Source organism: Thermothelomyces heterothallicus (assembly GCF_042370625.1).
Source record: "Thermothelomyces heterothallicus CBS 202.75 unplaced genomic scaffold P884_scaffold_12, whole genome shotgun sequence".
Lineage (NCBI taxonomy): Eukaryota > Fungi > Ascomycota > Sordariomycetes > Sordariales > Chaetomiaceae > Thermothelomyces > Thermothelomyces heterothallicus.
The window spans coordinates 765,878-788,778 of NW_027192573.1; the positions used below are offsets into that span (position 1 = coordinate 765,878).

General features: G+C 52.5%; 6 protein-coding genes across 6 annotated transcripts in view; 3 read left to right on the forward strand and 3 right to left on the reverse strand.

The window, feature by feature from the left end:
* P884DRAFT_244237 (uncharacterized protein) overlaps positions 1-1,209 on the forward strand; it is a 1,406-nt gene extending 197 nt beyond the window's left edge. The window contains exons 2-3 of the mRNA XM_069440362.1: positions 115-535; positions 654-1,209. Coding sequence (XP_069297387.1) covers positions 115-535; positions 654-1,033 — 801 coding nt within the window. The 3' untranslated portion in view covers positions 1,034-1,209. The remainder of the gene's footprint in view (positions 1-114; positions 536-653) is intronic.
* A 2-nt stretch (positions 1,210-1,211) lies between these two features.
* Positions 1,212-2,437, reverse strand: P884DRAFT_244240 (Rhodanese-like domain-containing protein). The gene is made up of 3 exons (XM_069440363.1): positions 2,071-2,437; positions 1,895-1,940; positions 1,212-1,804 (listed from the first exon to the last, which is right to left on the reverse strand). The coding sequence occupies exons 1-3, from the start codon at positions 2,344-2,346 to the stop codon at positions 1,515-1,517; spliced, it is 612 nt and encodes a 203-aa protein (XP_069297388.1). The 5' UTR covers positions 2,347-2,437; the 3' UTR covers positions 1,212-1,514.
* Positions 2,438-2,672: 235 nt separating this feature from the next.
* Positions 2,673-5,324, reverse strand: P884DRAFT_285341 (C-22 sterol desaturase). The gene is made up of 5 exons (XM_069443761.1): positions 4,792-5,324; positions 4,566-4,716; positions 3,526-4,490; positions 3,177-3,460; positions 2,673-3,124 (listed from the first exon to the last, which is right to left on the reverse strand). Exons 1-5 carry the CDS (start codon positions 4,946-4,948, stop codon positions 3,086-3,088), a joined length of 1,596 nt encoding a protein of 531 aa, XP_069297389.1. The 5' UTR covers positions 4,949-5,324; the 3' UTR covers positions 2,673-3,085.
* Positions 5,325-10,926: 5,602 nt separating this feature from the next.
* On the forward strand, positions 10,927-11,245 carry P884DRAFT_300119 (uncharacterized protein; the record flags this gene model as incomplete). The annotated part of the gene is made up of 2 exons (XM_069444739.1): positions 10,927-10,942; positions 11,010-11,245. The coding sequence occupies 2 exons, from the start codon at positions 10,927-10,929 to the stop codon at positions 11,243-11,245; spliced, it is 252 nt and encodes an 83-aa protein (XP_069297390.1).
* Positions 11,246-11,770: 525 nt separating this feature from the next.
* Positions 11,771-14,836, reverse strand: P884DRAFT_277962 (chromatin modification-related protein EAF7-domain-containing protein; the record flags this gene model as incomplete). Its single annotated transcript, XM_069443137.1, has 7 exons — positions 11,771-11,898; positions 12,001-12,373; positions 12,455-13,174; positions 13,235-13,339; positions 13,628-13,705; positions 13,947-14,557; positions 14,623-14,836. The coding sequence occupies 7 exons, from the start codon at positions 14,834-14,836 to the stop codon at positions 11,771-11,773; spliced, it is 2,229 nt and encodes a 742-aa protein (XP_069297391.1).
* Positions 14,837-15,289: 453 nt separating this feature from the next.
* On the forward strand, positions 15,290-18,469 carry P884DRAFT_201326 (Spc98 family-domain-containing protein; the record flags this gene model as incomplete). The annotated part of the gene is made up of 2 exons (XM_069438353.1): positions 15,290-17,651; positions 17,742-18,469. 2 exons carry the CDS (start codon positions 15,290-15,292, stop codon positions 18,467-18,469), a joined length of 3,090 nt encoding a protein of 1,029 aa, XP_069297392.1.
* Positions 18,470-22,901: the final 4,432 nt, after the last annotated feature.

Genomic DNA, 22,901 nt, shown 5'->3' on the forward strand with positions numbered 1-22,901 from the left:
AAAAACCCTTCCTTCCCTTTCCTTCCCTTCCCCTTCCCCTCTTCCCCTCTTCCCCTCCTGAATGGTCTCAGGCAATGTGAAGCTGGACTGACCGTGCGAGGGCAAATTAAACAGGGCGACCTAGGGCACACCGATCTCCAAGAGGACCTCGAGTTCCACAACTCCAACTTCTCCGAGTCCACGCCGGCGCTCGGCACCAGCGCCGGCCGCAGCAAGTCGTCCGCCTCCCCGTCCCTGCCGCTCCCCGCCACCGCCACTACCTCGCAACACGGAGGGGGCAAGCGCTTCCTGTGGACGCTGTCGTTCTACGCGCAGTTCTTCGACGTGGACACCGCGTCGGTGCTGCACCGCTGCGGGGCCGCTCTCTTCCCGCGCGCCAACTTCCTCGACGTGCTCGAGGGCAACCCCGACCTGTACGGACCCTTCTGGATCGCCACCACCGTCGTCCTGATCCTGTTTCTCGGCGGCACCATTAGCGCGTACCTGGCGAATGCCGGCAAGGGCTCTTTTGCATACGACTTTGGGCTGTTAAGCGGTGAGTTTTCTTTTTTTTCTTTCTTGCCCTTTATTACAACAAAAGAAAAAAAAAGGCTTTGGCTTTTTTTTTTCTTCCAGGCACTGGAGGTCGGGAACTAATCATGCGGGGAACGCAGGAGCTGCCGGGCTGATATACGGCTACACGTTTGTCATTCCCGTCGTGCTGTTCCTCGCGCTGCGGTACTTTGGGTCCGAGAGCGCCAACCTGCTCGAGTGCTGGGCGCTGTACGGGTACGGAAACCTGATCTGGATTCCCGTGGCGCTGATCAGCTGGTCGCCGATCACCATCCTCAACTGGGTGTTCGTCGGCGTCGGCTTCGGCCTGTCGGTGGTGTTCCTGCTGAGGAACCTGTACCCGGTGCTCAGCGCGACGGACCGCCAGACCAGCAAGGTGCTGCTCATCCTAGTGGTGGCCCTGCACTTTGGTTTGGCCATCGCGATCAAGGTGCTCTTCTTTGCGCACGGCAGCCCGGCGCTCAAGGACGGCGGGGACTAGACGGGCCCGGAGCCTGGTCGGCTGTTTTAGGCTGGGTTGAGGTATATCAAGGTAAGTTAGTGAGAGGGATGCTGGGGATCTGAGGGCTATGCACGTGTATGTACTATTCAGTGTGGCTGCGTGTGTGTCAGGCATCGGGCGTTAAGAGGCGTTTTTCAAAATGTACTACAATCCTGACGGTTCAAACGGATCTATCTATCCTTCCCGCAGGTTATGCCTCTCCCTCTCTCTCTCTTCTCTCTCTCTGTCTCTCTCTCTCCCTCTTCTAGCAGTGCACTCCCCTTTCAAATAAAAAAAAAAAGCGACCCAGGCTCGCGGCTCCCAGGGTCATAGGGCATACAGACTAACTACCCCCTCCCCTCCCCCCTTTCTCCACACATGTACATATGCAACACGGATGAACATACCATCATCCTCACCCAGACCAACCTCCCCACATATGTATGTAGAGAGACGCACAAGAGGGGAAAAAAGAGACGTACTACTGCCGCTCAATCTTTCCCCCCTTCGCTGCCCAGTCAAGCCAGCTCCCCGGATACTCGCCGACGTTGGTCCAGCCGGCCTCGCGAGCCAGCCCGGCGGCGGCGCGGCTGCGGACGCCGGCGCGGCAGTAGAAGACGACCTCGGCGTCGCGCGCGGGGCGCGGGTACCCGTACCGGTCCTCAAACTCCTCCTCGCTGATGAAGAAGCTGTCCGGGGCCGAGGTCACGGGGATGTTGATCGCGCCGGGGATGCGGCCGGATTCCTTGAGCTCGTGGGTTTCGCGGACGTCTGTTTTTTGGTTTGCTCTTGTTAGATTTGCGTCCCCTACTACGGTTGGGATGCCTCCTCTGTGGACAGAGAGGGGTCGAAAAGGCGTACCGATTATGGTGACGGACGGGTTCGGGGAGGAGGTGAGCTTGGAAACCTGGCGTCAAACCGGGGGGGGGGGGGGGGGGCGGAGGGGTTGTGTTAGCTCGCTGCTCTATGTTTCCAATGCCTTGCTCGGGACGGCAGGAGTTTTGCCCGGGAACGCTCATGAAATGCATGTAACGCACAGCTTCAAAGTCCCAGATCTTGGACGGCGGCTTCGCTTCGGCTTCGGAGTCGGTGGAGTATGGCCTTGCGAAGGCGACGAGACTGGCGCTGGCTCTGCTGAGGACGGGCGACGGCTGGCGAACGAGCTCGTTCGGCAGGCGCTGGGTGCGGTGCTGGTGGTGGTGGAATTGTCGCGATGCAAACTGCGCCGCGGCTCGAATGCGCGCGGGCGTCGCGGGTCTCGCCGAAGGCACCGAGGCCTTTCCGAGTCTTACGACTGCTCGTCTGGATGCCATGGCTGCTGCAGTGCGCTGGGGAATCGGCGTTTGTGCGGATACAGCACGGATGGATGTCGGCCTTGGTGTAGTTACTGTATGTACGGATCCGGATCCGGACGTTTTAGATCTCAAGCTCGGGTACGGAGTAAGCTCGCCGGAAACCCGAACCAAAAAGTCAGCTCCACAGGAAAGACGTCACTGCCTTTTTCACTAGGCAACCAACACCTTGCACCATCCTGTATTCAGCCCCAGTGTTCTACAACTGACCCCCCTCACTTTCTTTTCGAGTTGACATACGTCGGTTTTGCTTGTAACTATGTCCATGTGTGCAGGTGCACACGCACCCCGCATGCGTTCCCCGTACGCAGATCGACCAAGAGTTCGGTCGCATGGCCGCGCAGCTTCGCTTCCATTGCAAAATGCAAGCAAAAATTCTCTGTGAAGAGAGAACGATCAGATTGTTCGTCCCGCTCGAGTATCGTCTCATTGGACCACGCGCAGTCCAAGGTTATTATGTACAGACTAAAGATTACAATTGGTATAGGTCGTTGGCCGGGCATGGCCGGTTTCCAGATTACGTTCCTCCTGACCATGCAGACCTCAACTCTGTCCAAACCAACCATACGAAGCATGTCGTTACCCTTCGTTGATGCGACTCCTTGCAGTCCCATCATCCCCGCACACCATCCCCCTTCAATTAACCTCTAGATCCACCGAGGGGGCCACCGCTCGTCCATTCTCTGTTGCCGCTTCCCACCTACCACTTCCTCTCCTCAAACGTCAGGGGGCAGTCATCCTGTTCCAATCAGCACGCATCCAATACCTGGGGAAGTTCGTCCAGGGCTTACCATTGGGAAGATGGTCGCAAACACCTTGATCTCCTCTGACTTGGGGGTCGGGTGGTGCTTCCAGTCGAGCAGGAGCGACGCCTTTCCGATCATGAGAGCGAGATTGAGCTGAGCGTAGTGCTGTCCAAGGCAGTAGTGAGGACCGGTACCGAAAACGAGGTAGTTCTTGGCGCCCTTGACCTCGGCGTCGCCGGTGTAGTAGCGCTCCGGATCGAACTCGTCAGGCCTATCGTACACCTCGGGGTCACGCAAAGCCATATACGTCGTGGGAACGACCATCGATCCTGGGCAGTCACGTTAGCATCGGTCCTGCTCTCTGCTCGCCTACGCCCCTAATAAATCGACTTGCCCTTGGGAGCGGTGTACGTGTCGGTGATGGGGAACGGCTTCTTGACGACATAGGGAACCATAAGAACGGGTGGGCGGTAACGCAGCAGCTCCCGAACGACGGCACGAGTGTACGCCATGGATTCGAGCTGGTCCATGTTGACGGGGGCGTGGATGTCCCCGTTGCGGACCTTCAGGTTCTCTTCGCGCACACGATCCAGGACATCGGGGCGCTGGGCCATGGTCTGGAAGAGCCAGGTGGCAGCGCTGCTCGTCGCGTCCTGCGAGGCAAAGAGGAACGTGAAGACCGTCTGAGAGATCTCGTAGTCGGTGAAGTCGCGGAGCAAGTGGGCCGGCTTCTCAAGCCCCTCAGTGCTACCCTTCTCCTCCGCCTCGCGCCACCTCTTGGACTGGATCATCTGGAGAACCCAGGCGTCCATAATGCAGTTGGGCTCGCCGCCAGCAGCCATCCGGGCCTTGCTCTTCGCAGCGCACCGGGCGAACTCGGCCAACACCATGTCGGCCGCCTTCTTTCCGTACCACGTCTTGGTGTAGGGAATGATGATGGGGAAGTTGACCAGTTCGAGCGCGGCGGTGATCAGGTAGTAGTCGTCGGCGATCTTCTTGACCGCGTCGTCCGAGATGTAGTGGCCGACAAACGTGCGGCACGAGACGGCCGTGATGACCTCGCGGAAGTGCGTCATGAAGGGCACGGGCTTGCCACCGGCCTGCTTGGTGATCTCGACGAACTCCTTGAAGTACCGGTTATAAACCTCCTCCTGGCCCGGCAGATAGATCTCGAGGGCGCGGCGGGTGAAGAGGCCGTTCAATCCCTTGCGGAACTCAACGTGGGCCTTGCCGTCGAGGAACACCCAGTTGTCGGCACCGAGCAGCTTGTGGGCGACATCGACGACGCAGGGCTTGACATAGGCGGGCGAATTGAAGACCTTCCGGGCCATATCACGGGTCGACGCGATCACGACGAACCTAGCCGGCTCGTCAGCCCCAAGACGTTCCGACTGGGCGGCAGTGCCCCGTGCGCGTTGTCGTTGCCAGACTTACTTGTGGAAGACCGAGACGCAGCTGAGAGGACCGCTCACCCACTTGGCGTAGTACTCCTCGAACTTGGGGTTCACGGACTGGAGGAAGGGCCCGATGAAGGGTATCTTGAAAGCCGGACCGGCAATCGGCCCCTTGTTCCAGATGTAGACGACTGTGGAAGTGCCGTTTGTCAGCCGAGATCCATTCTTCGGGGGAAATCTAGCAGGTTAGCGCGAGCAGAACATACGCTGATCGTAGACGACTAGAGTCGCGAGGATGGTCGCGAGAATGCTCCACGTGCTGGCCTTGGAGACATAGTCGATAACATATTCGAGCTGGGGCGCCACGTTGGCGGCACCGTACTTGATGCTCGCCAGTGGCGAGCTTGTCGCGTTGGCAGCCATTTGCGCGTTGGGGTCCCTGAGCTGTCGCGGTCGCTGTCGCCGGGTGTGAGCCCTGACCGTCACCAGAACCTCACGAGCGAGCGCAGTGAGGCGGGGATATAGCTGAGGTGCTGGAGGTGTTGTGATGCGTGGCACAGCGGCACACCCAGGAGCTGGTGGAGGGTGGGGAGGAAGAAAAGGGAAACGGCGGACGGGGGAGCTGGCCCGGGGATCCGCGAGGTAAAAGTGAAGATGTTGAACTGCGGGACCGAAGAATTGAAATTGGAAGGCCCCAATCCCTGCTCCGCCAGGCACTTGCAGCGTGGGGCGCCAATTCTTCCCTGCAGGAATTCGGACGAAATTTGACGTTTTTGGAACAGATTGACCTACCAGAGAAGCAACAAGGCTTTCGGACATCCAATCCGTTGCGAAATCAGGGGTAATGTCATACAAAAAATTCCGGCTAGAAACCGAGACTAACAACGTCCGTTGTCCTCCTACTAGGTCCTTTTCTTTATCTTTTTATCTATCTCATACTTCCAGGTCTTATGTTGGCCGATCTAGCGCTCTGTCAGGTGCCTGTAGCGACAATGGCCTCGCTAGCCGGCCCGGGTTAAAGTTGTGATGGTGCGATACACATCCTACATCATGTGGGGCCACCACCGGTAGCCACTCGCAAGCCGGCGCGCGATACGAAAACGAGGCCCAACTTCCAAACAAACTGAACCAAGGGAAATGACTAGCAGCGGCTCATATTGTTGCCGGTGATGTTCCACCACCAATCATGCTAGTACTACAGAACAATTATCGTATGATAAACGCTCGTAGATGCCACAGCTTCGTCTAAGCTATAGCTCACTCTTACGGAGTATACCGCATAGATAAGTAGGTAGGTACTTGAGGTACTCCGTACCTTCTTCAGATAGTGGTGCGGAACACACGGAACAAGGCGTGTGAGGTACCTACTATCTTCGGCTAGACAAATGGTGCAAGCATTCAGCGGTGGGACTTCTCCAAGGTCGACTCCTCTTAAGAGTCTACCAACTAGTTACCCCATCACTGAGCAAATTTAACAGCTTGGCCGAAGAAGATGTTGCTGTCGAACAAAAGCACCGACTTGATAGTACTACTCCAAAGTCGGACTTACTCTGGGACTGAGGTGAAGATACACTATGAGTGTATGAATAAACAGTCAGCCCCACTTGCCAATTCTAGAAGAGATTCTTGTTCCTGTGGAGGTTGCGGAGACTAGGCGAAAAAAGGACTAGCGTATCTTTCTCTGTTCAACGAATGGATGTTGTGCAGCTCAAAGCTTGAAACATGGCATGCACCCACCCAAGCGCCGGAAGACGGCCGGCGAGTGGCATAGCAGAGTCGGAACCGGGGCTCGCCGGTTGTATGATTAACTACCCGGTGGTTAGTGCTGACTAATTAGTTCAGTACTACCACCTGTCTCCCGACAGGTGGGGCCAAAACCCCCAGACATGCCAATATTGCCGGACAGGTATATGTCCAAATATATGTCCAATTTTACCAGTCAACTCCCTATATTCGAAGACACAACCACTGCTACAAGCCCAATTTAACCACTTTCCTATATACGATGCCTCTGACTAACCATATCTAGGAACCAGCTAGTATATAGGCCGCTAAATAGCTCCTTGCCGCTCAAACGCGCTACCAAACTAGCCGCTTACCCTATAGAAACGAACCTAATATATAGCATACGGCTTAACTATTCAAGACTAGAAAGACCTAGGTTAGCCAGCACTTGAAGTCTTTAAAGGATACTAGTCTTCTAGCCACTAGTAGTAACGCGATTAGAAGACCTTAGTCGCTTCGAAATGACAAAGATTCCGCCCTTAAAAGATATATATACTAGTTTATCAAATCTAGTTCTCTTATTACTAAAGATCTTCTTAAAGATGCTATTAACTGTTTATAGGTATATTATAATCCTCCTTGCCCTCTTATTAGTAAGTACTAGTAGTTATATTAGAAATAGGATTATCTATAGTTTTAGCTAATATTCTTTAAACTAGTCGAAGTAAACCGACTCTTAGCTAAGTAGTAGGTAGAAGATCTAGAGGTATTCTTTAATAAACTTAAGGATATTATCGAAATATATAAGATTATTATATCTAGCTATTAGAATATAGATAAGACTAGATATATACTTATAATATTAAATAGGTAGTTTAAGATCTTAATAGTTAAAATAGATAAGAAGAAGAAGGTTAATTCCCTCCCTTAGATACTAATATAGAATGCTTACTATAGTAATTTCTTAGCTAGAGATTCTAGATCTTTATAACTAAGAGTTAATAAGCCTAATTAGCGTTAGAAATATAGTTAGTAATATTATTCTAGTATTCTATATCTTTAAATAATAGCTATTAGAAGATTAGGATATTAAAGGTCTTAATAATAAGATATAATTCCATAAGTTAGATATAATATTTAATAACTCTAAGATAATGATAGATTAGATATATTATTTTAATAAATACTCTTTTACTATCCATACTAAGTTCTAATAATATAATATAAGCTTTAAGGAATAGTTTAATTATAACTATTATAACTATAATTCTACTCTTAGTATATACTTTATTAACTTAGATAATATTACTTCTAAAGATTTAATCTATATATTTATATTATTAGAAGAATATATATATTAGCTACTTATCCTAGATAACTTTATAGGATATTATAACCTTAAACTTTATAAATATTATCTCTCGTTTAATATTCTTATTATCTTCCTCCCTCCCTATTTAATATATTTTATCTAGCTAATAGATATAAGGGTCTTTTACTATCTTAAGGAAGTATATTAATAATATCTCTAGTAGGTAGTTCGAAATAGCAATCTTATATTTATATAGGCAGACTTTATCAAAGGATTCTAGGAAATCTAGGAGGCTAGTTTTAGATATTAAAATATTATAGTAGGATTTGAAAAGACTAGTCTTTTTCTATTAAACTAATATATTATAATAGACTAGATCAAGGAGAAAGTATTATCTAATATAGCTATTAGATATCCTATAATAATTCCTAATAGTAAGTAATAGGTATATATAAAAAAAGGTATTAATTATATCTAAGAGTAGTATCTTAAGCTTTTTAGTTTACTAATATAAGAACATTTTTAGGATATTATATTAATAGTTAATAAGGGTTAACTAGTATATAAATATCTTAAGAACTTTATAAAGGATAAGAGAACCTATCTAACTATACTATCTACTAAGAAAATATAAGGCTAACTTATTAAGCTAATAGGAAAGGTTATAATAAGTATAACCATTTAATATATTTATTAGGTTTAAGAGATCTAGGCTTAGAAGAATACCAAGGCTATTTAAGATACTAGCTAAAAAGCTACCTATATTACTATTAAACGGATTAAATAGGATTATAGGGAGGAATATAAAGTCTAGAAGAAGTACCCTAAAAATAAGATTCCTAGTACTAATAGGCGTTACCTTTATATAGTAACCTTTACTAAATTCCTAGAAAAGATTAACAAGAACGACTATCTTCCTCTTAATAATAACTACCCTCTTTAGGTTCTACTAAAGGAGCGTTAGCTATTAGCGTTTTTCGACTTAGGAGATAGAAAAGAAGTCCTAATCCCTTAGTTAATAAAGAAGCTATTATTAGAAGTTAAATTCCTATCCTCTAAGTGTCCTAGGATATAGATTAGTAATATATCTATAATATTAATTAACGATAGTAATGATAATAGATTTAACTTTATAGATAGTAAAGATAAGTAAGAGGAAGATATTAAGTTATTATCTCTATCTAGGGTTAAGAAGGAGTTATTATATATAGCTATTATTAAGGATATTAGGAGGTTTAAGAAGCGATATACCTATAAGTTAGTAGTAGCTATACTAGAGATAGTAATACTAGGGATAGCAATACTAGGGATAGTAATACTAGGGATAGTAACGCTAGGGATAGAAGATAATAACTATCGCTAGGAGGCTAAAAGAGAAGGTATTACTATAATTAAGAGCGATAAGGATAAGGAGTATAATATAGAGGGAGAGGGAGATAAAGGCGAGTTATATAACTAATTGTTCGACTAATTATAACTAGATAGAATTAAATTTTACTACGTTTTTAAGCTTTTTAGAACCTAGTTTATAATTAGACTATTTATAGCTATTTAAGGCTACCGTTACGAGGGTAATTGAACTTGATGGCACCTTTTGTATAGATACGAAAGTATAGGAAATTTGGTGGTGATGTGTCTGGCAATATTGGCATGTCCGGGGGTTTTGGCCCCACCTGTCGGGAGACAGGTGGTAGTACTAAACTAATTAGTCAGCACTAACCACCGGGTACAACTCAAAAATGTTGATTGACGAACAAATCAGAGGGCATTTCTGAGCAGTTCATATGTAGACATGGAGGTTCCAAATCCCATTTCTTAAAAGCATTTTATAGCAGCGCGGTCACAGTCTCGCCCGCTTCCGAATTTCATATGGAAAACTTTCCAGCCGCCGCGAGCAGCGAGGGCACAACACCCCCCATGAAAACTTAGCTCTGCGAGCCATTACGACAACCTTCTTAACCACGTCATCTAATGCAACGCGATTTGGGGAGGATCAAGGTCGAAGAGGGAAGATGGGCATTCTAGTCACAAGAACTGCTGCGTAAGCATGCTCCGAGAGTATTAATCATCGGCCAATGAGAAACAAACGATCATTCAGGATCTTGGTGACCGCCTCTTGGTCACTGGCATAGACTCATATCAACGCGGATACTACTACGTAGTGTGTACGGATTATGTATGTATGTAATCCGTGCATACAGTAGTCCCTAGATGGGGCTGATGACGGGGTTTGGGCACCTACAGCACGCGATGCACTGCAAGCAAGGAGTCCCACAGTCACCAGAATTATCGCACATATGTGCGCAGATACTAGTGTAGTGTCAGCTAGAGCGGCTTTTGGAGGCTTAGTTTCTGCTTGGGTTAGCTCAATTATAGGGATACTAGTGTAATGTTCCCTAAGGCTTTTTAGGGCGCCACAGGGTTGTTGATAGGGTGTATTTACTCGTAGAGCATGCGCAACAGAGTAGCGAGTGTAGTCGACTCTCCGATGACACACAGCAGCTCTCAACCCCGCATCACACCGAATGGAGTGAGAAGCAATTTGAGACCTCGCAAGAACAAAGGGCGCAAAGAGGGGCCCAGAGAGACAATGAAAAGGACATTGCGTACCCTGGGCTTTGCGTAATGATAGAGCTAGATGTCGCGCTTTCCCCATACCTTCCTTTTTTTTTTTTTTTTTAGGCTGTTCTTTACCAGGTGAACGCTTTGCAGTATCTAGAAGCATCGCTGGGGCTCACAAATGCCCGCCGGTTCTTGGTAGGTCCCATCCACCACTAGCACACGCGGCCGATTATGCCTTAGATGGTAAGACGCAATGGAAGGACGCGTAGAACTGGGAAATTGACGTCAACTGGGTCAGCCTGGAGTGGAACACACAATGCCTTCGTCAGGGACTGTTCCATCGTCAGGGACGAGATTTAGCTCCAAGTTGGCTGGGCCATGGTACTACTCCTGAGTCACACCGGCAGACCAAGTTTTCCTCCCCTGGAATGGCGCGTAGGGCGTGCGCGTAGGGCGTACGCGCACACACACACACGGGCGGATTACGCTCTCAGGCTTAGAGAAGATGACGTTTTGGCAACGCCAATCTGGAAACGGTGCTAGTCCCAGAGATCTGGACCATGAGTAGATTGTCGAGGCTAAACAGTCTCACGTAAACACCCACGAACGAGCAATTGTGTATATAAGCCACGGGATCGGATGCCTGAGGGTATCTCGTTCTCATCAGACATCATCAGCATCCAGACAACGAGCCAACCGGACAGACAAGCCAGTCAGCTAGAGAGCCCAGACTTCAGACATAGACCACGGCAAGACTTATCGGGATCGAATCAAGCAACAACCTCATAATCCTCCAGCCGATATGTCGTCTCAGCCATGTAAGCCGGAAACCCACGTCCCGTTCATTCCTACGCCATAAAATCACTGACATGCTTCCCGGTGTAGCATACACCACCACCACCACCGCGGCCGCCGCGGCCGCCGGAAACCAGGCACGGCGCAGCATCGACGCCGACGCCGCCTCGGTCGCCACGACCTCGTCCCTGTCCAGCCGCATAACTCTCCTCAAAGACAAGCTCCACCACAATCACCACCACTCATCAGCCTCAGTTTCCAGTTCGAGAGAGGAGCAGGAGAGAAAAGAGAGCGTGCTGCGGAATCAGATCCGGATGGGCGTCTGAGATCTATTCCCCTCTTTACTCCTTTTAATGATGTTATGCCTTTTCGTTTTCAAGAGAAGGGGTGGGGAAGAAGGAAAACGAGATGATGATGATGATGATGATGATGATGCAGAGTTATAAAAGCATGGACTGCAAAAGGGGTTGGTGGACGGTACCCTTTGGCTGGCAGGGAGGAGGGGACCGCGCCGATTAATAATAGGAGGATCTAGCAAGTTGCGTTTCTTTGGTTGGAAAGGAATGAGTGGATGTTCGCCTCTCTAGGACTTAGAGACAGTTGCTCAGAAAAAAGGAAAGGGAGAGAGAAACACTCGGATAGCAATTGGAGGAAAGCACTAGTATTTTTATTCTACGAGCGGTTCGGTTAGATGTGGCATGTCACAAAGGGGGAAGCTCGAATCTAAAGTAATGTGGGAGGGATCGTACCTATCCGAAACCAAGAGGGTATCACAGCATTTGACACGCGCGTAATTCATGAGTTTTGCCTTTTCCTCTCCAGTATCCTTTTCTTTACATGGCAGGGCCTCGTCAGAAAGTATCATCCAGGATGTCCTTGTTCATCTTAACCACCGTCGGGCTGTACTCGGACGGGTCATCCAGATCCTCGCCCGCGGTCAGCAGGATATTGTCGACAATGCGCTTGCTCGCCTCGCGGGCTGGTTCACATCCAGTCAACACGTCGACGCCCCTCTACCGAGTATAGCTTCAACACGGAATGAGGAGAGAAGAAAAAGAAAAAAAAGAAAAAAGAGACGTACCTGGCGTCTGCAGCAACTTGGACGGCGGCAGCGCAAACTGGATCGTCTTGGGCGGACTCATCCCGCCAAACCCGTCGCTGTCGCTTTCCCAAGTGATCTCGTCATCATACTTCCCCGAGACTCCCGCCCCTGCCGTGATGGTGGTGGCGGCCGCCTCTCCCTTCTTCCCAGCAAAGACATTCTTGGTGTTGCGGCCCGTCGCCGGCGTCTGCACGCTCACGCCGGGCGTCCTCGGCCCCTTAGAGGCCGCCGCCGCCGCAGCAGCAGCAGCAGCAGCAGAAGCCTTGTCTTTGTGCGCGGCGCGCACCGGCGACATGAACGCCGCGCTTCTCAGCTGTGGCACGGTCATCTCCGGGCTCGACGTGGGCGAGTCCTCCCAGATGGGCCGCTGCCTCTCCTTGCCCTTCCCAGGCGTCGTCGTCATCGTCGTCGTCGTCCTCCCGAGCTTGTCCACCTTCCATCGGACCGGTGAGATGCCCGCGCCCTTGTGCGGCGTGGCCGCGATGCGGTAGTTCTTGTCGGCCACGCGGTGCAGGAGCGGGTCCTTGTTTTGTTTACCCGTCCTGCTGCCTCCAAAGTCCAGATCGTCGTCATCATCGTCGTCGTCGTCGCCTTTTCCGGCGTGTGAAACAGTGCCGGCATCCAACGATCCTCGTGGTGCCATGGACATGTCGGGGAGTCGGGCGGTGTGCTGCTGGAACAGGAGTTCGGTGTCGTCCTCCCCCTCCTCCTCTCCCACCCCCTGTTGTTCCCTAAGGGTTGCTGTCCTTGGTGTTTTGCTGCTGCTGCTGATACCTGGCCCACCTCGCTTGCTGTCGTATTCGCGCTTAAGAGCTTCGTAGGGAGAGGGGAGATTGGCAAACTGCGGGCGGATGGGGACAGTCCTGGTTGCTGGAGGGCGCGGTGTGCTTCCCGTCAAGTCGTCGTCGTCATCGTAGCCGAGAGCAGAGCCATCTTGATGAGTGTCATCTCCGTGGTACATGGCAGAGGACTGGTCCGCCGTGACTGTGACATCTTGGTCGCCGGCGCTGCGGGGACGCGGTGTGTAGTCGGCGGTCTCATTGTGTACTGTGCTTTCGTCTGCGGTCACTTCCGTGTTGTCCTCGTTCCCAGCCAGTTCTTCGTAACCCGACAGCGATACATTGGCAGAGGCCTCGAAGAATTGTTTCCAGAACTACGGCAGGTAACGGTTAGCCCGAAGCGCCCTGCTTTCCTACACTCGGGAGAGAGTGACCTTCGTAGCTTCCCATACAGCGCGAGAGTGTTCGCCATATTGCTCGACGAGGGGCAGGATACTTGTCGTGACAATGCGATGCGCTTTGCTAAAGTTGTGGTCGATCTCTGGTACTCGTCAACGGGTCAGGCCCAAACAAGCGGCGTTTTTTGTTGAAATCGGACCTTGCAGTGTGAGGGTGATGGATTGCTCCAGCTTTTCCAGCTCCTCCGTGAGGGTGAGGTTTCTTGGTGCCGAGGATCCAGGGCGAGACATTTTGCACGTTTGGTTGTTTACAACTTTGTCAACAAAAAGCGATGCCAGGGGAAGAGTATCTGAGGTAGTTTCATCCCCAGGGCGCGCGCCTGTGCTATCGGCGCGATTGCGGGGTTGCTCAAGCATATACACTAACACTTGCAACTTGGTGGGGTGCTGCTGGTGGCTACCTCCGTACAGTACTAGGTACTTGGTAGTACCTGACCTTCCTCCTCCCTTCACTCCCAATGCACTCATTCCTCAAGCCCGCTGCAGTGTAGCTGATTATTCTGTGGAGTAGAATGAGGCACAAAATCTTACACTTTTATCTACACAGTACTGGGGTATCTACAAGCCAAATAGAGGACGCCTACCGGGTTGCTCGTTATTACAAACAGAGGAGCGGGTTACACCCCCCCCCCCCCTCCGGGTCATTTCATCGCCCGCGTCGGCCTCGCCCTCGTCCCCTTCCTCTAACAGATCCGCGGCCTCTTGCCCCTCCCCGGCCGCCCTTGGTAGAAACTGGCGTACCCCTTCCTTCTTCCTCCTCCACCTCGTCTTCTTCTCCCGACTGATCTTCCTCTGCGCTCCCCTCCTCGGACGGTGACTCTTCCTTGACCTTGCGCGCCCTGCTGGATGTTCGCTTCGCGTTCCTCGCGCCCTTGCCAGGCTTCCTCGTCGGGCTCGCCGCCGGGGTCTCGTCCTCGGTGTCCTCAACCGTACTACTGCGGGCCCTCGTGGTCGACTCGGCAGCGCCTCGTTTCCGCTTCTTGGACTCGCCGGCGGGCGCGTTGGGGTCCCACTGCGCCGGGCTAGTCGGCGCCTCGCTGGGGTCGGCGCGCGCCCGCTCCATCATCAATTCGCCGTACTCGTCCCACGGCAGGCGGAAGTCGTGGTAGCGCCTCGGTTGGCCCTCCTCTTCTGGCGGATCCATGTTGTTCTCCCGCTCGTCGATGGCCTCGAGGTTGTAGAACTCCTCCAGCTTGGCCCAGATGCCAGGGATTCGTGTGTGGGGACAGGTTTCGGGATCGAAGCCGTGGTTCCGTAGGTGCTCGCTGATGGCCAGCATCCGAAAGTGCTTGTGCATGCCTGGAGAAAAAAAAAAGGGGAGGAAAGGTTAACGCGTGAAGGCGCCCGGGCGGCAGGCTACGTACCCGCCGGCTTCCACCTGATGACTCCCTTGAACAGCGATGCGACTTGGTCGTCTGTCCACGGGTCCGTAACTGGTTTGGGCGGCGGCGGAGGAGCCGCAGGAGCTGTTGGTGCCGTAGGCGTCTGCGCCGGCGTGTCGACGTCCATCGCATCGTCGTCTTTGGAGGGAGTCGCGCCCTGGGTGTTCACCCGGCCTCCCTTCTTCTTGGGCGGCATTGCTGGCTAACAATCGGTGACGCGAATACCCGGTATATCAAGTTACCAATTGGTCAAGAATACGGGGCAAATTGGCAATTGGCGGGTTCGGGGGTTCGTAGTGGCGTGGAGTGGTTCCTCGTCGGCTGAACATTGTTGAATGGGGAAGCGGAGCTCGAGCTCTCTCAGCTGCAGGCACCTTGGTGGTTCTCAGCGCCGCTGCAGGGTCACATTTAGCGTATGTGCCCACAGATTCAGTGAAAGAGCGCCTGCGGCAACGCCTCCGCGCGTTGGGAGGGTTAGGGTTCTAGTTACATTGCCATGATTTACGCGATTGGGCCTTGCGAGTCGTTTCCGAGACGCGTCCCACGCTCAAGAGGACCGGGCCCGATGGACGACAATTTGGAAATTGGGTTCACAACACACTAGGGATTGGTGAACTCGAATTTTAGGCCGAATCTTCCTCGATGGAAGATGGCAGATGAAGAGGACCCAGCCGACCTTTTTGCTGTCCCCGACCTCTGGCGGTCGTCGACTTGGCTCAATTTCTCGGTCGACGGCAGCAACACCATCAACCCCCTGTTCTCCTTGCAGCTATCGAGTGCAGCCGGTCCAGGAGCATCCGAGAATCTTATCGAGACCGACACTCGCCGTTCTGGGAACGAAGCGGTGGAACAAAATGATGATGTCTTCTTCAAGCTTCCCTCTCTCCTCAAAGAGTTGGCTGGCCAAGAGGTGCAACTACAGACCAAGACCTGCGAGCCCGGCATAACGAGCATTGAGCATCCGGAGCTCGAGCCTGAACCATCCACAAGTCAAAATGGTAATGAGCAAGAAGAAGATTTCTGGTTGTCTCACGACAACGACTCTGCCAAGCCCGTTGTGCTTAGAACCTGGGAGAGCTTTGAGCAGCCCGAGCAAGAGGGCAGCCCGCCCCTCTTCATCTCCGAGGCCGGCCCGACTGCATTTGATGCGCTGTTGGCATCCAGTCAAGGCGCCGGCGACGTACCCGACATCTTAGATGCCGGGTCTTACTGCGCCTGTCTGTTGAACCTCGCCCTCGGGAGGAGCTCTGTTCTCTTTTCGTGGGACTCTGGGAAGAACTCGTTCGTCAAAACGGTTCCTTTTCTCAGAATATCCGGGCTGTCTCTGGACTCGGTCAAGGCCGTCGACAGCCTCTGCCTTGAGTGCGGGAACTCAGCCAGGCATCTCCAGTCGTTCTCCGAGGAGACATACTCGGCCGCCTCCACTCCTACCCGTATCGCCCTCGCCGGGGTTGTCGGGCGCCTTGTGGCCGTGGTTCGATCCGAGCTCAGCAAAAACAGCGATGCCGCGAGGTCAGTCCTTCAGCTCCAATCCGTCGTCCGACCGGCCCAGTCTGTCCTCTCCTACTTCAGGGAGCTGGTCAAGAAGCTGGCCCATCAGGAATCCGACGAAGGGCTCCTGTCTTGTCTGTTCCAAGAAGTCCAAGCTTCCGAATATCGCGACGTCCTTCTGAAAGAGGCTACTCGGGAAGTGCTGCGGGTAGTATCGAAACCATGGACTGACCTGGTCGAGGAATGGATCGGTCTCAGGCCTGAAGAAGGAGATTCCATCAGCAAGATGAGCTCTGGAAAAGGCTTTATCAGAGTTGCCGACAAGATGTGGATTAATGACCAAGGCTTCGAGCTGGAAGAGGCCGACTACTTTTTCGACCGGGATAGAATGCCCACGTTCATCCCTGGGGATATGGCGCAGTCCGTCTTTGAGGCTGGCAGGAACCTCCGATTCCTGCGTGAGCACCATCCGGAACACCCACTCTCTAGGCCGGACATGGTCTCCTTGGCGTCGCCGCCGCCTCTGGAGTGGGAGTTTGACTGGGAGGCAGTCTCGATGCTTGAAGCCAAGGTGAAGCAATACCGAAACGCAGTATTGGGTTTGACTCGTGGAGGCCCTTCAGATACACATGGGACCGCAGCATCCTCCCGTGGTAATAAGCGTAAATACGAGGTTGCCAGACTCGAATACTTTGGAAGGGATGAATCGGAAGTCGAAGCAAACCTGTTTGCTTCCATACGCCAACTCGACCAGCCACCGCCCAAACCTGAGCCGCAGGACGAGCTCACTCGCCTTCTTCGGGATCGTTTATATCGAGCGCCCGACGGGCAGTTCCACTCAAACAGCCTTTCTCCTCACGGATCCCTGGTGCCTTTGTTGTCCTTCGGCCCAGTCATCGAAGCACAGACGACCTTGATCAACCACGAATGCATGAAACTACTATTTAGCTCCCACCATCTCCGCCTGCACATCGATCTCCTTAAACAGTACTTCCTGCTAGGCAACGGTCTCCTCGTCAGCCGGCTTACCCACGCCCTCTTTGACCCGGACCTCTCCACCGCCGAACGCCGCTCCGGGGTCGCCCTCGGCGGCGGCACGATGGGCCTCCGCCTAGGGGGCCGCAAGACCTGGCCGCCCGCAAGCTCCGAGCTCCGCTTGGCCCTCATGGGCGTCTTGTCTGAATGCTACGAACCCACCACCACCACCACCTCCTCCTCCTCCTTCTCCATCACCGCTAGCACCGCCGCATCCGGTAGGAGCAGTAGTCCCAACCTCCCGGGCGACCTCAGCTTTGCTGTCCGCGACCTTAGCCCGCAGGAAATCGACCGCTGCATGGACCCGCACTCACTCGAAGCCCTTGACTTTTTGCGGCTCTCGTACAAGCCGCCGCGCGCCCTCCGGCCCGTCATCACCCCGACGATCCTGTCCAAGTACGACCGCATCTTTAAACTACTACTGCGCGTTCTGCGCATGCTATATGTCGCCAACTACAACCTCTCTTACCACCATCGCCATCGCCGTCGCCGTCGAAGTCGAAGTCAAAGTCGGAGCAGGAGTCGGAGCCGGACTCGCAGGGATCACGCACGAGACGGAGATGAAGACGGGGAAGAGGAGGAAGAGAGCAACGCGGCCCGCCGCTTCCGCGTCGAGGCGCGGCACTTCATCCACCAGGTCGCGGCCTACTTCTTCGACGTCGGCATCGGCGAGCCGTGGGCGCGGTTCGGCAGGTGGCTGGACGCGGTGCAGGCGCACGTCCAGGCCGAGCCCGGTGCTGCCGGCCAGGGCCCGTCTGTCGTTGTCGCGCCCGGCGCGGGCAAGACGGGAGCGGAGAGGCAGAGACCGCCCCGATCCTCCTCCTCCTCCTCCTCCTCCTCCTCCGCCGCCGCCGCCGCCGCCGCCGCCGCAACCAGTCCGGACGTGCTGCGGGAGAGGCAGGAGCGCGTTCTGGACGAGATCATGGGGGCGCTGTTCCTGCGCAAGCGACAGGCGCCCGTGATGGGGCTGCTCGAGGAGGCCTTCGGCGTCGTACTGAGGTTTGCGCGCGCGACGGGGGATTCCCGGGGGGCGAGGAGGGAGGGGGAGGAGACGGCGAGGGAGCTCTATCGGCTGTTTCGGAAGAAAGTCGAGGTGTTCATCACGGTCTGCAAGGGGCTCGGGGAGAAGATGGCCGTCTCCAATGCGGCGGCGGTGGCAGCTGCTGCGGCTCCGGCTGGCGGCAGTTTCGAGCGTGGATTAGGACCACCGGGAACGGGAAGAGGGGATGGGGCCCGTGTCGAGCAGCTGTTGCTGAGGCTGGATATGGCGGGGTTTTATGGGAGGGATATTGGCAGGCGATAAAGGGATTGGGACGGTGTTGATGGAAAAGAACCCGAGTCTTTCGGTTGGTCTTATGATTGAATGATACCCCTCAGTTATAATCCGATAAACTGCTTTCTCGACGTTGGACTGCCGTGCCGACTAGCCGTGTGCTTAGAACAACACTAGCCATCAGCTGGATCAGGGAAAAGGCCCCCCGATCCGGACTGAACACTCCCACAACCTGTTCAGTAAACAAGTGCTCTCCGTCTCCTCGAGGCCACGCTTCGACTTGTGGCTTACCCTGACAAGATGCGGGAGAAGACAATGATGTTGCTCGCTCTGTCCGCCACCTGAACAACCCAACTTGGAGCCTGGTGAAGATTGGTCTGGGTCGAGTGAGTGCTTTCCAAGTCGAATATCTGGCACGAATGCGAATGCGAGCTAGTTACTGGTGCTATGTTGATGCTGCTACCACTGAAGAGCAGCACGCCTGTTTACTCTGGCCACTAAGGTCAAAAGCAATAATTGGCAGTTCTTTCTATCTCGCATATGATAATACACATGGTCTTGCTTGTGGGAAGTGGTTGACCGAAGGAGCCCCCTGAGCTCGCAAACGCGGTTTTGAGTCGTCCGCACTTGGACTGTAGCGTATTGGCATATCCCTCAAGCATTCAGACGGAGGCTCTAAGAAGTTGGGTGGCCATGGACGAGGTAGCACAGCCTCAACCACAGAAACGATTCGGGATTAGGAATCGGTCACGATGGACACAGGGAGAGAGGCTAGAGGGTTTCGCATGCCCGGAGAAAAGAAAGCAAGGCAGCAGAAAAAGAACCTAGACATTACATGCAGACAAGGGGTTTCCTCCCTTCTTTTTATTTTTATTTTTATTTTATTTTATTTTCTTTTTTTTCTCTGTGAAGCATGACTTCTTCTTTTCCACGCATGTCTCTCTCTCTATGAACAATGATCTATCTTGTAAAAAAGGCTTCTGGCACAACTGCCAATGCTTGTAGGATGAATTTGAGTGCAGAGTAGTTATGCATTCCACATACACACCGAGGCATACCCCAGGGCTAAGAGAGGGAGTCCAAGACAGAAGAAGCAGCGGCTTGAGGCCCTCGCCAATGGTCAAGTGGGAGTCTGGTAGGCTGTTAACATGGTGGGTTCATCATGTTGGTATTCTGTTTGCTCCGGGGGTGTCAAGGCCGATGCGCTCTGACGTCGCCCTGAAACGTTCTGCCGAGTTGGATATAGTTTCTGGTCGATAACGTTATAACCATCCACCAGTTCGTCTGTCGGTGCTGCTGATGAAGTCGGATGCCGATCACGAGACATTATTTCTCGCTCGTATCGGATGGCAAACCTTTCCGCAACAGATGGCAAATATTGTCAGAACAAGGAGTTAGCCGAGGTCGGCAATCCCGTCAATATCATTGTACCAGCCGCGCAAGGAGCATGCAGTCGCCTCCCAATCCTGCAATTTTTTTCTTGTTCAAGCATTCGCCGCCCCCTTTCTTGTTACTGTTCAAAAGTTGAGTGGCCGGCCGCGTATCGATGACTATTCCAAGATCAAGGGTTGCCCCTGAGTCTTGGGCTCACTAGTGTAGTCTTCAATCCCCCGTTCCAGGGCGGAAGAGAAAAGACATGATTTGGCGGCAGCGACTTGACAAGTACGGACCTTGTACTGTACAAGGTACATAACTACAAGTTGTTTACTACATATTTCAAGAAAACACAGTTTATTACTGTGTACTGACGGAGAAGAAGCAGGGATGGCCAGGCTTTCGCCGTCTTCGAAGACACACGATTCGGGCCTTGACCAAGCTTTGCCGCACACCATTTATTTCCCTTTTCGAGCGAGTTTTTTGGCACAAAAGCTTTTCCTTGACCGAGGGCGTGTGGCGGTGAGCGCTTTGGCTGACACCCCTCCCGTCCCTGATTAGCAATGAAACTGCCGGTGCCATTCTTGTGTGGACAGAGTTAGTTACCTGCTCTTGTATTAAATTACTATGTACTCGCGCGCGGGCAAATTGTGCAAGCGTACTTTGTACCATGCCAATGTGTTGTTGTCTGACGACTCGGTTTGGCATTCCGAGGACGAACGTTGTGCTCGGCACAATAGACCGCGAATACTACGTATGCTAGTGTGCAGGGAGGGCCAAGATATGTGTGCGCGGAAGCGGCGTGCGAAAGGTCGTCACCAAACGGAGCCAGCCATTTTCTGCGCAGTCCGCGCGTCCATGATTTTGTTTGATATAATTTGTTGATATCCCCCAACCGTAGGCATGTATGTATTATGTATGTATGTACGTCCCGTAATGCACCTAAAATACGCAGCAAGTCGCCGTCGAAAACCAGTGATCAGTTGTATGCCGAGTCTTACCGTTCTTTCCGCTGCCCAATGGTCGGCACGGGGAGAGGTTGAGGTTACATTCTGTTTGTTGTGTTCCGCACATATCATGGAGTACCCAACTTTGTTAGTGCCGCACCACAGTCAATCAAGTGCGCGGGATGGGAGATGGAAACTCTGCACACTGCTGCCCAAGTCTACACTAGTGCATGAAGTAGGAATCCGTACTCCGTACTTCGTACTCCGTACTGCGTACACTAGCGTTACAACAAAACGCATTTGATGAGGAATACCACAATAGGAAAGTGGCAAGGACAGAGGGTGGGGGTCACGGAAGAATTCCACTGCCAAGGTTTGGTGCTTTTGCGCTGACCGCCTTCATCGAGCTCGGTACTCAAGTAGGTGAGAGAGGGAGGGACATGTAGTGTACGAAAGCTTTTATTAGAGCACGGATTACATACACTAACTACCCCGTACTAGTAGTAGCCATCTCAGTCGCTACTGAGGAACTATCGTACACTAGTAGTGTATACTAGCGCTCTCAGTATTTGCCTCCACAGTGAAGATACCTTACCTTGAAAGAACCGGATAGTCTTTCTCTGAAGCCAACCCCAACAAACGGCGGCAGCCTCGTGGAGACGAAGACACGGAGGAAACTCCGCGTAAAGGCCAGCATGACTCGGCCCCAGTGGCCATGATGAAATCGAGACAAAGGGCGTTTGTTGCGAAAATTTAGAGCCCTAACCTTGCAATGAAGAAGCCGACAGTGTTTGCTGTTACATGGCTTTCCGAAATTTATGCACGGCGGCGAAGGTGAAAAAAAAAACGCTCTATTGGTCATTCGGACGTGACGGGAAGTTTCAGGTGAGCCAAGGATATGAGCAAGTATGATTGTGCAAAGCAATCCGCAATTTGCAAAGTACTTACCTCCGTAGCTACGCTTACCTGGTTTACTGTACACAGTAGTGAACTGGCAGAGCTTTTGAGAGACGTGGAAACACTTATTGAGCGAGCAATCACCCGCTTCCGTTGTTACGAAAGCCAAGACGGCGCGAACCGAGCGCCGACCGGGAATCGTACTTGTTAATTATCTGAGGGGGGTTGTCCGTGTCCTCATATTGTGTAAAGGTAGTCAACATCGAGTCGAATCTCTGAGACATCCTTTTCGTCTCTTTCTTTCTCTTACTCTGTAGCTTTCTCCTTTCAACGTGGTACCACAGGCAATGTGTTTCCGTTTGGCTCCGCCAGGCCGAGGTTGGTGGAAACGAGCCTTTCGGCCTCTGCAAGATCCCAGCGGCAATCGCCAGCCACCTCATGGCAACTATTTTAGCGCGGCTTGCCGTTCTTGGTAGGTCCGCCGACCTCCCTCGCTATTCATCAACGCAACTTTGCAGGGTTCCGGCTTCGGAAACCTGCCTCCAATCGAGTCGTCTTCCAATGGTCATTTCTGGTGGCCGGAGAGAGGGAGGCACAGTTGCCTTTGCAAGCACCAACGGAAGCTACACTACCTGGGTATCGAGGAAGCACTTATACTACAATACAAGTTGAAGTGCTGTGGCGGTACATGAACATGTCAATACTAAGAAGTGAACCAAGCGACCAGAAGAGTGACCACGAAGGCGGAAAGGATGGAGCTCGTTTGCCGGATAACTATCGGTCCACAATTGCCGTGAAGTGTTGCCGAATGGGACATTGCCTTGCACCGGGGGACCCCGACTTCCATATCTTGATGAGCAGGGTATCGTTTCAGACACCCATGACGATGCCAAGGCCTCGCCCAGCTCGCTTCAACCAACCTTCTGGAGGAGGAGTCCGCTCGTCCGGAGATGTGACCGACGTGACCTGGCATTTGTGCGGGCGTGCCTCCTGTTCGGTGCAGAAAGGAGAAGCGCAGAAGAAGCGGGGTGTCCGAGAGGCCTGATGGTGACGGCACCTTAGCGTCGGGCAAAGCTCGGTTTGAAGGTGCAGTGATGCAAGCATGGCGCCGACTTGCCATCACTGCGATCGCCGCAGCCCTCCCGCTTTTGACAAGCACAGCCGCGCGTATGCGCAGCTGTCCCAACTCGTCACCGACTCGCCGACACCTTGGATCAACGGCCAACTTTTTCCATCTCGGCGAC